Here is a 16,724-nt window from a genome sequence, read left to right as displayed (position 1 = left end):
TACGCCCTGAGAGAAGTGGCGCATTCTTGGCAGTATGAATAACCTCCAGTAAACTTGAAGCAAATGGCTGGGAATCATGTGTGCAAAAATAAATGTACTTATATTAATAGCAACTGTTGAGTGAATAACTTAAAAAAAAAAATAATAACATTGCCGTGGGTGGAGCTTATGTATAAGGGGCATTCAAAAAGAAATAAGAAATGCGCCAGAGGCATAATTACAGAAACTAGTACTTGGATGTTAGAAGTATTGACCCTGGCTGTTGACACGTGTCCCACAGTGACACAAGGCGTCAAATAGCTATCTCATAAAAATACTGGGGCTGCGATGTTAACCAGTTCCACATGTACAGCTGGACATCATCATCTGAGGTTAATTGTTTGCCCATCAGACCCTTTTTAATGGAAACAAAAATGATGTAATCACAGGGAGAGAGGTCAGGATCGTATGGAGGGTGGCGGAGAACTTCCCATTTGAATTTCTGCAGGAGTGCTGCAACTGTGTTGGCTGTATGGGGCTTTGCATTGTCATCTAGCAGAATGATCCCACAGGTGAGATTGCCCGGTTGTTTTGATTTGATCGCTTGGCGAAGGGTGGTCAAGATTTGCGAGTAACACTGGGCTTTCAGTGTTGTCCTGTACTGCAGGAAGTGAATCAGAAGGGGGCCTCTTTAAAAGGCTCTGAGAGGCAAACGAGTCACCTCCGATGAGGACATCCAGCTGCACGTGCGGAACTGGTAAACATTGCAGCCCCGGGTATTTTATGAGACAGCCAGTCACTGCCTTGTCTCAACTTCTAATATACAGGTACTGGTTTCTGTAATTATACCTCTGGCTCATTTATTTTTGAACGCCCCTTGTAGTACACATTTCAGCCTCTAGGTGTGTACAGCATGACTCATTGCTAGTTAAGTGCCACCTGTGTTGTCGACCTGGCTTGTTCCGTTCATCTGCAGTGATTGTTTTCAGTGCTGTTTTGTTTTGTTTTGTTTTTATGGTGGCAAGTTTAAGCGAAGAATGTGCAGCTATGAAATTTTGTTTTCTACTTGATAAAAATGTTGCTGGAACTGTTCTAATTTTGAAAATGGATTAATAAGATGATGCTACGGGGAAAACTAAAGTGTACAAGTGGTTTGCTCGATTTAAAAATGGCGACATGTCGAATGATGACAAACGATCAAATGCCAGAATTGTCAAAAATATTCAGAGTTTTTTGCCTCAGATCAGACAGTCAATCAATCGAACCTTTTATTTTGATGTAAATAAAATAGAAAGAAACTTCCACATGGGAAAAATATATTAAAAACAAAGATTCCAAGACTTACCAAGCGGGAAAGCGCCGGCAGACAGGCACATGAACAAAACACACAAACACACACACAGAATTGCTAGCTTTCGCAACCGATGGTTGCTTCTTCAGGAAGGAGAGGGAAAGACCAAAGGATGTGGGTTTTAAGGGAGAGGGTAAGGAGTCATTCCAATCCCGGGAGCGGAAAGACTTCCCTTAGGGGAAAAAAGGACAGATGTACACTCGCGTGCACACACACACACACACACACACACACATACACACATATCCATCTGCACATACACAGACACAAGCAGACATATTTAAAGGCAAAGAGTAAGGGCAGAGATGTCAGTCGAGGCGGAAGTACAGAGGCAAAGAAGTTGTTGAAAGATAAGTTGCCGCCACTCATACCTCACCTGTCTTTCAACAACTTCTTTGCCTCTGTGCTTCCGCCTCGACTGACATCTCTGCCCTTACTCTTTGCCTTTAAATATGTCTGCTTGTGTCTGTGTATGTGCGGATGGATATGTGTGTGTGTGTGTGTGTGTGTGCGCGCGCGTGCGCGAGTGTACATCTGTCCTTTTTTTCCCCTAAGGGAAGTCTTTCCGCTCCCGGGATTGGAATGACTCCTTACCCTCTCCCTTAAAACCCACATCCTTTCGTCTTTCCCTCTCCTTCCTGAAGAAGCAACCATCGATTGCGAAAGCTAGCAATTCTGTGTGTGTGTTTGTGTGTTTTGTTCATGTGCCTGTCTGCCGGCGCTTTCCCGCTTGGTAAGTCTTGGAATCTTTGTTTTTAATATATTGAACCTTTTATTTTGTAGTTTTAAGAAGATTATGCAACACAGTTAATAAAAAAGCTGCAATTTGTGAAAGATAGGTGACTGGTTCTTCCATCGCCTGCACACACAGACATCTGTTACAGTTTTTGGCTAAAAATGGCATGGTTCCACTGCCCCATGCACCTTATTCACCTGACTAGACTCTGTGCTATTTTGTTTTATTTCCATGCATGGAAAGGGATATGAAAGGACACCGATTTGACAACACTGAAAAAAGGGGGGGGGGGGGGGGTATGTGGAGGAGCTGCCAGCCATTTCTAAAGATGAATACAAAAAATATTTTGAACAGTGGAAGCACCAGTATGACAAATCTGTAGTTGTAATAGAGAGTATTTTGAAGAGGACTAGCTTGTTTTGTAAACAGTTCGAATTTGGGTACCCTCCTATAAGGATAAAGCCTAGAATCTATTGTGGGCCATTTATAAACATCTTAAAAATTGTTACAATTACTATAAATATTTTTTAAAAAGTTAAGTGAATTTTTAAAAAAGCGTTTAAAAGGGAGAACACCCGTAGTAATTGCACCAAGGAAGAGGAGCTAAAGGGGAAGGGTGGGTGAATCGTGCGATTCATTTGACTTAACTCAGTTCGAGAATTTAGTGTTTGGTTTGAAGATTTTTTTGTAACACATGAAAGATTTCAAGCTCTTCCAAGATATTCGTAAAGTTGCCCTTGTATTCCAAATGCAAAATTATGAGAGCAGATGTAATATGAGATACTGAGTGACCCATTTCAGATAAATACAAACTCAAGCCAGAGCTGGAACCCAAAGCAGATATATTTTCCTGTAAGGACCTTCCAGTTGGGCCTATATATTAGACTGGCAATCTTCACAGGTGATGCTGTAAACACCTGACAACCTGTGGGACTTCCATTTCATCATCCCCCTAGGTTTAAACTTCAGTCCATTATTCTTATTAATGAAATATGCTGGGACGTCATCTTTTGCAGCCATCTGTATACCTACTCTATCTGAAACCCTTCCATAGAGAGGACTCCTTTGATGATAAATGTCTCTCGGGCCCTTCTCATCCACGGGGACTAATATGGATGAAATATCTTGTTTTACCCTGGGTTGGAGCAATGATTTGGCCCTTTTTTTTTTCTTTTTTAAAATGCTCTCGTTAATACTACATACAAAAATCTGCATGGTACCCATTAGAATGTGATATAAAGCATTTTAAAAAGAAAAAGGAAATGAACCATACAATTGTTCTGACCCAAGGTCATTACTCCCCATGCAGAAGAGCCCGAGGAATATTTCTTATCGAAGGATCTGTGCTATGGAAGGGATTCTAGCAGAGTTGCTATATAGTTGGCAACAAAAGATACCACCCCAGTATATTTCATTAATAAGAATAATGGCTCTGAGCACTATGGGACTTAACTTCTGAGGTCATCAGTCCCCTAGAACGTAGAACTACTTAAATCTAACTAACCTAAAGACATCACACACATCCATGCTCGAGGCAGGATTTGAACCTGCGACCGTAGCGATCGCGCGGTTCCAGACTAGAGCGCTTAGAACCGCTCGGCCACCATGGCCAACAATAAGAGTAATGGACTGAAGTTTAAACACAGGGGGAAATGGAAGTCCCACAGGTTGTCAGGTGTTTACAGCATCACCTGTGAAGATTGCCAGTCTAATATATAGGCCAACTGGAAGGTCCTTTGAAATTAGCATTAAGGAAAATATTTCTGGTTTGGATTTCAGTTTTGCCTTGAATTCACATTTATCCTAAACAGGTCACTATGTTTCTTGTATTAAATCTGGTATCACAATTTTGTATACAGAAAGCAAGGGTAATGTTCTTAATATCTTGGAAGAGCTGAAGGTCTTTTCTGCATTAAGAAAAATCTTCAAAACAAACATTAAATTCTCAAACTGAGTTAAGGCATAAAATCATACTGACCAACATTGATTACTTAAGTGAATAACCTGATTCATCCACCCAATCCGCCTTACCTCTTCTTCCTTGGTTACATTACTAGGGTTATTTCCACTTTTAAACATGATTTCTTAAATGTTAGGTTTATATATGGCCCACAATAGGTTCTGGCTTTTATCCTTATAACTTATTCACTGGACAATTGCTACTTTAATCCATGACTATCTCTTTTTGCAAAATTTCCCAAAATATAAAGAAAGAGTTGTGATTGGACTTTGAAAGTAATCTGATCATTTAATGTAACATGTCTTCTGGGTACTTTTTGTACCTATAAGTTATGTGTGTAAAATTGTTTTCAGTCTTTCTTGAACCTGATGATTATTTAAAATCAGGATACCTGTTGTGCCTTTAATAAAGGATTTACAACAGGTGCTGTGGTTTTTATTCAACATGTTACTATTGCAATTTGCTCTGTTTTTTAATATAAGCCTGCCTCTTAGACATTTTCATCCAACACCCACATTGAATTTTTGCGTCTCTACAGCTGTTGCTATAGTCTGTGAGATTGCTGGATGTGACTTACAACACCCGTTGCCTTGTCGCCACTACTTGCGTTCTCTAGCAGCAAAAATAAAAGTCTTGACAACATACAGGTTGTACTTGTATATAGGAAGTAATTTACAGTTACTATTTGTGATGTCTTACATTGAAAAATTAAAAACATCTGTTTAATATCTAGTAAGCTACAATATCATAAAATTGTGTTATACGTCACTATATGATACTGTGCAGAGATCTACACTGCCATACATCTGTCGTTTCTATTAATGTTTGAAATCCATTAAAAACTGAGTAGCTGAAGTCTGTCTTTGAGCACTGTATACAGTGAAAATTTACTGTCTTTAAAAAGATCATTTTTCTGAAGTGACACGAGCAATTTTGATAGTGTGAGATGTTTCCTGCTCATGTAATAGTTACATGTATATCTGTGAATAGCATCTTTCTGAAAATAGTCAAAGGCTTCCAATTGCTTCTTCCATGTTCTTCATCCTCAATTTCACGTCACACGTTTCAGAAAGGAGCGCATAAGTTTTTCAGTGCAGCAAGGTGGCTCATGCTACACGCTCGGGTGTGATCGATCATTGGCTGGCTTCCTGTCGTCACTTGGCAACAAAACAGGGCTACTGAGTCGTCAGTACTAAAGACTTGCCTCCCAAACTGTACACAATTATTCCTCATTCACGGGCAAGTTTTCACAGAACTCCTCATTGTTGTTTGGACAATAGTGGTCATTTATTGTATACTCCATCCCTCCGTGACAGCACCACTGGATTTTATCTCAAGATTCAGGACACTGGCTTTGAGGTCACTAAATTGCACTCGATACTTGATGTATGTTGATGATACTAAGGTCAGAATATTTTCATATTATATTGCACTACTTCATTGTCACAGTCAGCTGATTTAACTGTGTTGTTACTCAGAGAATGTGGCGTTAATTGGGAATTAGAGTCGCTGATAATTTTACTTGTGACCAGTGCTACCACAGACAAAAGTAAAGTAAAGAGAAAATTGTCAGGATTATTATGGAGAGAATACAATATCGTAAACTTAATAATTTGCGTCTCATCCAGTTTATCATCAATAAAAATGAAATACAACAATGTAAGAGATTTAAACCATTATTAAATACACTGTAACTAAAGCACACTATATTTTAGCAGATGTCTCATGTTTTAGAACTTTTTGGTTGGAGAAATTGAAATTTTGTTGCATTGAACTGTTGATTTTTCATTAAAATTTAATTAGAATTTAATTGGTGTGGGGGAATGTTTTCACCAGTTCCTTTCTGTGGAATGTTTAAGATTAGCTAATAGTTCCTGACATGGGCTGACACAATTTCGTTCTGACTAGTAAATGATGTAGCTGTTCCCACAGTTACCTGTTCAAGCTCTGAATTGCAATTGGTACTGGGGAAACGTTTAAAACCAATGGCCAGATAGCTTAAAGGAAAAATAATTTTCTATATTTGTGCATTAAATTTCAGTCTCATTGGGACAAAACCCATGTTAAATTACAGTATTACATCATGAACTGTACTCTTCAATGACAAATATTGTTTCTATCTCAAAACGGTGTCCATATTTCCAGCTACAGGATCCACCTGTGGTTCCATTCTGCGAATTGCTGATCTTAGCCCAGACCAGAAAGAGTGAGTACAGAAATGTTTGCTGTACACTTAGCGTAGACATGGAAAATTTCATTTATTTTTATTTTTGCTCAGTGATGATTACTCAGATTATATAGAACAGAGGAATGTGTATTTCAACACTAAAAGCTTACAAGAGTATCAGTGAAATTTTTGATGAATTTTTTGTTGTTTTGGTGAGTTACTTCATTCAAAATGAGGATGTTTAGTCATATATGTGAAACTTCATCTGTCCTCTAAAACATAGTAGACTGCTTATTTTGGTGTTGTGTAGCATTGGCAGATATTCCAAGTGAAGATAAGTTCATGCCAGTGAGCTTCAGATTTTTTCGAGATCATGTTTCAAAATTTTTTTCCTCTCTGTCTTTTTCTTGCAGCTATCACATTTTAACTTGATCACACATCCGTGATCATATCATGTGGTTTCTGAAGTTTATTCTCAGGATGTTTTTTGAAGTACTAGTCTGATTTTATCTTTAAATTTCTCCCAATTCAGGGTGACAATGAGCTAAGTTAAGTTCTTTTGTTGTGTATTTTTGCTAGGATAACACAGTTCTAGTTTCCTTGCCTTGCGGTGCAGGTTTTAGTATAAATTTTGTGGACTAAGGTTAGATTGTAATCATAAAGGTTTGCTGTTTTTCTGGTGTTTTTAGTCCAATTATTATGTTTTCTTTAGTTAGCAGATATTTTATTAGTCTCTCTGTGTGGGTCTGAAATGTATTATTCTTTATGTGTTTTTGCATGACATGAGCTGTTGTGAATTATGCAGTTGCTGTTGTATTTTTCTAGAAGATGGTAGATGTGTACATTGGTCCATTTATTGTGCTTTCGATATCTAGAAAGTTTATTTTATCTTCTTTGTGCTTGATTGTTGCTGTAATATTTTTATAAAAGTTACTACATTGTAAGTGAAATGTCTATTTCTTTTTGTGTTCCTTCAAATGAAATTAGTATACTATCTATTTATTTGTGGTGGCTAGTGTGCCAGGAAGGCAATCCTTCATTGCTTAACTGTATTCTGGTTAATAAACTGAAATTGTCCATATAGCAGACAAAGTAAAACTTGTTTCCTTTTCTAATGTAAAGGGCAACAGGCTTCTCTATAAACTTTTTTAACATATTGTGACTAATCAAATCTACAATTTTTTTATAGATATAAAGTATCTTAAGATCTGCCTCAAAAGTTAACACTGTCTATTGTAAAATTCCACATTGTTCTCTTAGATAATGTATATGATGTTGTTGCACAAGCAGTTTTGCGTTTAATACAGCAGTATGTCACACAGCCTGTGGTACTCTCCGTTGTAACATAAGCCCCCACCCTCTTCATCACAGTCAAGCACAAGTTTGTACTTGCTGTGAATTCCGCAACACTTGCAGTATGAGAAGTCCTCTTAATCTCCAGTGCCTTCATTCACATAATTTCTCAATAACTGGAAAGCCTTAATTGTGTTTTATCTCTCACATACTGTACAACCTGTTGTTGTAATTCATATAACCTTCCCAGATTTGGCCCCTAGAAAGTATGGTATGTTGAACTGGTGATCAGATTTTTTCTTCTTATGAAACCGCCTAAGAGGATTCACTACTGTGACTTAAAATTTTCTTTGTGCTACGCAATTGTTTGTGGTCTGTGGCTCATGAACAACCATTAATTGGAAATTAGTCCGTTGCATTGTGCTGATTGAATAACAATATGTTACCTTCTCAGCTCCATTTTACTGAGCAGAAGAAATCGGACACTTCAGGCTAACAGTGTGCTTCATCAGTTGTTGCCTGTCATGAAATCGCTAGTGCTGACAAGTAGCAGCTGCTTTAGTGCCACTGTTGAGCCATGTTTCAATTATTGTGCCACATTTCGGTTATTCTGTGTGAATATACTTATGTTAGAACTAAACAATGGCAACTTCAGGCAGGAATATCGACAATATAAGGAAAAAGACAGACTGATACTCACCCTAAAGATGACATGTTGTGTTTCAGATAGGCACATCAAAAAGACTGCTAGACATTTAGCTTTCGGCCAAAGCCTTTTTCAGAAAAGGAAATACAGACATATTCATTCACGCAAGCAAGCACATCTCACGCACATGTGACTACATTTCCAGCAGCTCAGACTCTATTGCAGCTGTCACGTAGAATGGAAGCAGCAGTCTCAAGGGGGTATGAGCGATAGGAGGCTGTGAAGGAGAGCATAACTGGGACCAAAAAGGGAGAGAAGCAGGGAAGTGGAAAGACAGGTGGTTGCATTAGCAGAGTGCCACATGCAGAGAGTTAGGGGACGGGAATAGGGAGGAGGTGATAGAATAGAGGGGGTGGAAAACTGTTGGGGGGAGGGTTTAGGGAGAGCAGGTTGCCGTAGATAGATGTCCGCATAAATCAGGAGTGGAGAATGTGTTGCAAGAATAACTCCTATCTGCACAGCTCAGAAAAGCTGATGGTGAAGAGAAGGATCCCGATGTCCCAGCTTGTGAAGCAGCTATTGAAATCAAGTATGTTACCTTCAGCTGTATGTCGTGCCACAATGTGGCCTACTTTGCTCTCGGCCACAGTTTGGCGGTGGCTGTTCATCCTCTTGGACAGCTGGTTAGTAGTCATACCTATATGAAATGTGGCTGCATTTAAACAGGATAAAATTTTTTTACTCTGATACATATAAAATTCTTACAAGAAATGATGGGGATGAGAAACAGTGTTTGTTAACAAAAATGGCAAGACCAAAATGCTACCAAAGAAAGAGTGTGCGTGAGATCGTAAATGGAAATGAATGTCTCTACATAATGCACTTGAATATAAATGGTCTAACTGCTGACTTTCCAAACAAAAGCCATAAAGTGGATGAATTACAAATTATACTATCTGAATGTTGAAATATCAAAGTTATTTGCCTCAGTGAACATTGGCTTATATCTGATAACATTTTTAATAGTAGTGAAAATTTTGAATTAGCCAGCAGCTTTTGTAGACGAGAAAAATCACATGGAGGCTCTTGCATTCTTACTCATTCTGATATAAGATATGAAATAAAATATGTTTTTAATCATTTGAATGAAGAGTGTGTATTTGAAAGCTGCTGTATCGAGTTGAGTGACCTAAATGTAGATGTAGTTTCTATTTATAGAGTACCTGAGAAAGCTACAATTGAAGCTTTTCTGGTGAGATTTGATTGCCTGCTTGAAAAAGTCAGTAAATAAAAAAAGGAAAAGGATAGTTGAAACCAATGACATGTCCAAATTAACTGACTTAATAAGAAACTTTGGTTTCAAAATAAACTTAATGCAACCCATTAGAGAAAATGCATGATCAACTACCTGTATTGATAATATTCTAACAAATTATGTATTTGAGGATGTTTATAAATTTTGAATGGATTTAAGAATCTTTGACCACTTTGCATTATTCATTGAACTACCAAAAGCTAAGAAAGAAATTTCGTGTAACAAAAGCCATATTATGAAAAGGAATGTTAATGAAAAAAATTCAACAACATTTAGTAATAAGTTACAAGAGGTTGAATGACCTTCCAACGCCTGTATTTTGAGTAATAGCAGCTTTAACAATTTTTTAAATAGCTTTCTTGAAATATATAATGAAAATTTTCCGCTTAGAACTACATGCAACAACAAGGCACATCAAGGCTAATAAACAAAAGTGGATAAACCAGGGTATAAACATTTCTAGTGCCAGGAAGAGGAAACTCCACAATTAACTAAACTATAACAAAAACAGACATTTTAGAGTATGTTTGCATTATAAAGCTACATTTTAAAAACTTGTGAAGGCAACCAAACTAAAGGCAAATAAGAAGCTTATTGCACATCATAAAAGTAAAACGAAGCAGTGTGGTCTATTGTCAAATCAGAGTTAGGTATTAGAGTTAGTAGCAATGAAATATCTAGGATTAAAGTAGATGATAGCTTTATTGTAAATCCAGCTCAAATATCAGAGTGGTTAAATGAATTCTTCATAAATGTGGAAAAGTCAGATGTTGATGTATCAGAGTAAAGTGAATCCCTTTGGAATCCACCAAGAAGTCAGTAAGAAAAGCCATCTTATGGGTTGAAAAAGAGTTTCAATAAAGGATTATATTATCATTAAAAAATAAAAACTCTGCTGGGTGGGATGAGATACCAACTAAAGTGATTAAAACAGTGTGTGGCATAATAGCACCTCCCCTAACTAAAATATTGAACCAGTCTTTTGAAAAGGGATGCCAAAGTCAGACCTCTCTTTAAGAAAGGGGTGAGGGAAGACATGGGAAGCTATCAGCCTATTTCTATTCTTCCAGTCCTGTCAAAAGTGTTGGAGAAAGTATCTGAAAACCAAATCAAAAACTTTATTGTAAAAAATAATATTATTATAAGTAACCAACTTGGATTTCAACCAGGTAAGAACACTTAGGATGCAGTGAATAACTATTGAAAAGATAGGCAAATCATTGGATCAGAGGAGTAAAGTTGCAGATATCTTCTGTGATCTCACAAAAGTATTTGACTACCTGAACCATGACTTGCTTACATACAAATTAGACAAAGACAGGATTAAGGACAATGCTCTAAATTCGCTAACCTCATATTTAACAAAGAAAGGGTAACTATCACATCAGATGCAGTGAACTTTTACTCTAAATGGAGTACAGTATCACAAGGTGTGCCTCAAGTCTCCATTTTGGGGCCAATCCTGTTCCAATTCTACGTAAATGACTTACCATAAATATGAATTCCCCATCAGTTCTGTTTGCAGACAATACTTCTGTTTTAATTGAAAATGGCAATGCAGAAAATATTCAGAGCTCCATCATAGGCACAGTGGATACCTTAGAAAACTGGTTCCAATTAAAAGGGTTGAAACTGAACATTGCAAAAACCCATATGGTTCACTTCAAAACCAAAAATTCGAAATGTGTGAAACTTAAAATCCAGCATAACAATCAACCTATCAAAGAAGTTGACATCCTCAAATTCCTGGGACCAAATGTATTCAAGAACTGAAGCTGGAACATATGTATTGACTTCCTATCAAGTAAACTAAGCAGTTTTGCCTTTGCAATGCAAATACTGGAAAATTCCACTGACTTGAGTACACGAAAAATTGCTTATCGTAGTTATTTTGAATCTGTCATTAGATATGGCATAATTTCCTGGGAAAGTTCGACTGGCGAATCTCGAATACTTAAACTGCAAAAGAAAATTGTCCAATACATGTGCACTGCACAGCAAAAACACTCTTGTTGCCCATTATTTTGGAAATTGTAAATCCTAAGTGTTCCCTCCATATACATTTATGAAATTATAATCTTCCTACACAACATACAAAAATTATTTGAGGAGAATCATTTTAACCATACGTATGACACAAGAAATAAAAATAATTTCATGCTACCTACACACCAGTTGAAATTATATGCACGGACTCCACAGTATATGGGGATGACAATAAACAAGTTAATGGGCATTTAATATAAAGCCAGAAATTTAAAAAACAAGGCTACTGCAGATTCTGTGGGAGAAATACTACTTTTCAATAGAAGAATTCATAGAGCATGGAAATGATCATTTGAGCAAGGGCTAATTATGTGTTAGATTTTATTGTATGTGTGTATAACGAAAATTTATTATTATTATTATTATTATTATTATTAAGCTGTCTATTAATATCACCTGTTCTGTGTTTATGGTGAAATTTTACCACAGTTTGATGTGTCTCCTGTACTTGAATCAAATGGTTTAGATTATGTACGTTACGAGACAAATAACAATTATGAAATTACCGGCCTTATCCTGTGATATCCTATTGTCCCCACACCTTCCACCCAACAGTTTCTCCCCTCTATCCTGTAACGCCTCCCCATGCAGGCTTGGGAGTTAGAATAGACTCGCTGTATTCCTGCCTGTCATAAGAGGCAACTAAAAGGAGTCTCTAACGCTTCGGCCTTATGTGATGGTCCCCTCTTGGGTTTGACCTCCATTTCTCCAAATTTCCGTTGTTAGTGCGTGCCAGTTCGGGAAGGACACCTTACGTGTTGTTTTTCTATTGGTCCATCATGCACCACCATCTTGCATGCTACCTATTGTCGTGTGGAGGGATTTACACCAAATGTCTTCTGGGTTGCCTCCTCCTCGTCTAATGCGCAATCCCCTTCTTAGCGCCCACGACAACTGTGGACCCTTTCAACACCTAAAATCCAGCACGGTAGCCAGTCTGTTGTGGTGGGGTCGTCATGCACCCTCTTTGTGGTAGCCCCCTGACCACGCAGGGATCGCACTACAGATGCCAGAGCTGTTTCCTCCCCATGCATGCCAAAGAGTATGTGCCCATCTTGTCTGGGGCACCGGGACTCCGAGCAATGGGATATCGGCCAGGTACCCGTTGCTTTGGCTGGGTGGCGCCCTTGGGGAGAGCCCTCGTTCGAAGTAGGTGGCATCTGGGCGGATGTGGCGCAATGAAGCGCAATAAATCACACCAAACTGGTGGTCGCACGGCCACCAGCGTCTCTAAGTGAGGCAGGGTTGAATTTGATGCTGTGCAATATGACTCTCAGTTGTTCCCCTCGTTGGCTGCGCCTTGGGAGGGATGCGGATCTAGTGCCAAGCGGAAGCCTTACATACCACAATACCTTGTCTGCAGCAGGACTGATGGTGACTCCTTTCTTACGACGAAGCCTCTGTTTTTTGTGGAACACCTGGAAGATAAGTTTGGGGAAGTGGCGGGGTTGTCTAAAATGAGGAATGGGTCCATCCTCCTCAAGACGTCCTCCCCAGCTCAGTCACAGGCGTTGCTCTTGTGTGATAAGCTGGGAGACGTCCCTGTTATCGTCACTCGCCACAGTAGCTTAAATATGGTCCGGGGATTATTTACCATCGTGACCTATTGTTACAATCCGACGCCGAGCTGAGAGCCGACTTGGAACGACGTGATGGACATTTTGTCCGTCATATACATAGAGGACCTTAGACTAACAGGGTGGCCACCGGTGCCTTTATCTTGGCCTTCGAGGGTGCTTTATTGCCCGAGAAGGTCAAGGTAATGGTTTACCGTTGTGACGTCAAGCCATACGTTCCTCCCCCCGATGTGGTGCTTCCAGTGCTGGAAGTTTGGGCATGTGTCCTCCCGTTGCCCATCCAGTGCCACATGTCGAGATTGCGGATGCCCCTCTCATCCCGATTCTCCATGTGCGCCTCCACCTGTATGTGTCAACTGTGGGGAGCACCACTCTCCATGCTCGCCGGATTGCCCCGTTCTTCATAAGGAGTGGAAGAGAATGGAATTTAAGACCCTGGACCGACTTACTTATCGAGAGGCAAAACTGAAATTTGAAAGGTTGTATCCTGTTTCCCTTCGAACATCTTATGCTGCAGCCACGTTATCGTCACCCTCGCGAGCGGCAGTTGTCGCCTCATCTGTGCCGCCTTCAGTGGGCCCTTGGGGCCGTGCATCTCTGTCTGCCCCCCTAGTGTCTGGGAGCAAGCCTTCCTCTGTTGCCCCCTTAGCATTTGGGGGCAAACCCTCTTCTGTCGCTCCCCCCACGCTTCCTTCGGGAGTGACATCTGCTCCAAAACTGGGGCCTCGATCCCTCCCCCTCCTTCTTCGCCGGCGTTGCCTCTGCCGGTTCCTCTCTCGCGGAAGGGGTCTCTCGGGGCTCTCCCTTCCTCCGTTTCCTCTCCTACCCAGCCGGATGTCAGCCAGTGGCTGAAGGTTCCGCCACCTGCTGGTCGTAGGGCTTCAGAGAAGCTCTCCCAGCCCTCTAACCCTAAGGAGAGACGCGAGAAGAAGGAACAGAACGTGTCCAAGAAGGAGGACGTTCCGGCGGTTTCAGTACTGCCTGCTGTAAATAGTTCTGGCTCCGGGGATGAGGTGAGATCCTTGCCTCTGCCACGGATCTCGCCCTCACGGAACCCTCGGGAGCCTTTCCTATGGACACAGCTGACTCTCCCCATGGTGGCGGCCGTTGGCTCGGAGGCGCCGTCTGCCTCTTAGTCGCCTTCACGCCCTCCCAGTCCATTCCTGCTTCCATTCTCCAGTGGAATTGCAGCGGTTATTTCCGCCACCTGCCTGAGCTCCGGATGCTTCTGAGTGTTTCCCCTGTTCTCTGCATTGCTCTTCAGGAAACTTGGTTTCCAGCAATGTGGACCCCAGCCCTTCGCGGTTATCGGGGATACTACAAGAACCACGCTGCCTGTCAACGAGCGTCAGGTGGAGTTTGCCTCTTTGTTCACCACTCTGTCTGTAGCTCACCCGTACCACTTCTGACGCCTTTAGAGGCAGTCGCTGTCAGGGTTGAGCTCTCACCTGCTATTACTGTTTGCTCTGTTTACTTTCCTCGGGATGGGGAGCTCCCCTGACATGTCTTGGCTGCGCTGCTGGCTCAGCTCCCGCCACCATTGCTGCTTCTGGGTGATTTCAATGCTCACAACCCTCTATGGGGTGGGATTGTGTCCGATGACTGCGGTCGTGCCATGGAGCATGTGTTGGCTCAGCTCGACCTTAGCCTCTTGAACACCGATGCTCCCACACATTTCAGTGTGGCCCACAGCTCGTTCTCGGCCATCGATTTCTCTCTTTGCAGCTCCGGACGTGTCCCATCCCTCCACTGGAGAGTGCATCCTGACCTGTGTGGTAGTGACCATTTTCCCATCTATTTGTCACTGCCCCAGTGTCATTCTTCTGGGCGACTGCCCCGCTGGGCTATCAACAGGTCTGACTGGCCGGCTTTTACTTCCTCTGCCACCATTGAGTCTCCTCCACAGGGTGACATTGACGAGGTGGTTTGTATCTTGACCACGTCAATCATTTGTGCGGCCGAGGCTGCCATTCCCCGCTCTTCTGGACTCTCTCGGAGGAAGGCTGTACTCTGGTGGTCGCCGGAGATTGCTGAGGGTATTCACGACCGTAGACGGGCTCTCCAGCATCATAGGCGGCACCCGTCTCTGGAGACCCTCATCGCCTTTAAGAGGCTCCGTCCCTTTGCCCGTTGTCTTATTGCACGGCGTAAGCAGGAGTGCTGGGAGAGGTATGTCTCATCCTTGGGCTCCCGTGTCTCCCCCTCGCTCGTGTGGTCCCGGATTTATGGATACCAGACCCCTATGGGTGTCCCTGGAATCTCCCTGGACGGCGCTGTCTGCACGGACGCCGCCACCATTGCTGACCACCTTGCCACGCACTTTGCTACGAGCTCTGTGACTGCTACTTACCCTCCTGCCTTTCGCTCTCTAAAGGATCGCGCCGAGCGGACGCCGTTATCATTCGGCACACGTCGTTCTGAAAAATACAATGCTCCTTTCAGCGAGAGGGAATTCCTCGCTGCCCTCGCCGATTGCCCTGATACATCACCAGGACCAGACTGCATCCACCCGCAGATGCTGAAGCATCTCTCCAGGGACTGCCAGAGACACATCCTCACCATCTTTAATCACATTTGGAGCGAGGGCATGTTCCCGTCGCAGTGGCAAGAGGGTGTTGTTGTCCCCATCTTGAAGCCCGATGTGGACCCACTGACAATGGACAGCTATCGTCCAATTACCCTCACCAACGTTTTGTACAAATTGTTCGAACGTATGGTGAGGCGGCGTTTGTGTTGCGTCCTTGAGTCGCGCGATCTCCTCGCTCCATCCCAGGGGGGGCTTCCGTTGGGGCCGGTCTGCTGCGGACAATTTGGTGCGGCTGGAATCTGCTATCCGTACGGCCTTTGCCCAACGTCAGCATCTCGTTGCTGTATTTTTTGATCTGCAGAAGGCGTATGACACCACATGACGGCATCACACCCTTGCTACGTTGCATGAGTGGGGTCTTCGTGGTCAGCACCCGGCTTTTCCTCAAACCTTTTTATTGCGCCGTTCTTTCCGGGTGCAAGTCGATGCCGCCTCTAGTTCATCTTATGTACAGGAAAATGGGGTGCCGCAGGGCTCGGTGTTGAGCGTCTCCTTATTTCTAGTGGCCATTAATGGTCTGGCTGCAGCCGTGGGGTCTTCGGTGTTTCCTTCTTTGTATGCCGACGACTTCTGCATCTCATTTAGCTCAACGACTACAGGAGTCGCAGAGCGCGGGCTGCAAGTAGCCGTTCGCAAGGCAGCATCATGGGCTCTGACTCGTGGTTTTCAGTTCTCTGCAGCCAAGACTCGAGTTATTCACTTTTGCAGGCGTCGGACGGTCCACCCTCATCCTGAACTTTACCTCGACGGCCACCTACTTGAAGTGGTGGACACTAACCGCTTCTCAGGACTCGTCTTTGATGCCCAGCTCACATGGGTTCCTCATATTACTCAGCTGAAGCAACAGTGCTGGCAGCACCTCAACGCCCTCCTCTGCCTGAGCCACGTCCCTTGGGGTGCAGATCGCTGCACGCTGTTGAGATTGTACACAGCCCTTGTGCAGTCCAGGCTTGATTATGGGAGCCTGGCCTATGGGTCTGCATCGCCCTCAGTGTTGACGTTGTTGGACCCCATACACCACTGTGGGGTTCGGCTTGCAACTGGTGCTTTCCGTACGAGCCCCGTGG

At 42.3% G+C, this 16,724-nt stretch overlaps 1 protein-coding gene across 6 annotated transcripts in view; it reads left to right on the top strand.

The window, feature by feature from the left end:
• The window catches only part of LOC126291569 (replication protein A 70 kDa DNA-binding subunit-like), a 187,984-nt gene that overhangs the window by 36,544 nt on the left and 134,716 nt on the right, over positions 1 to 16,724 (top strand). For all 6 annotated transcript variants that reach the window (XM_049985093.1, XM_049985090.1, XM_049985091.1 and 3 more), the window contains exon 5: positions 6,172 to 6,232. In XM_049985093.1, coding sequence (XP_049841050.1) covers positions 6,172 to 6,232 — 61 coding nt within the window. The remainder of the gene's footprint in view (positions 1 to 6,171; positions 6,233 to 16,724) is intronic.

This window comes from Schistocerca gregaria, chromosome 9, assembly GCF_023897955.1.
Source record: "Schistocerca gregaria isolate iqSchGreg1 chromosome 9, iqSchGreg1.2, whole genome shotgun sequence".
Lineage (NCBI taxonomy): Eukaryota > Metazoa > Arthropoda > Insecta > Orthoptera > Acrididae > Schistocerca > Schistocerca gregaria.
The sequence above is the reverse complement of the archived record's forward strand: the minus strand, read 5'-3'. Positions and strand labels throughout refer to the sequence as shown.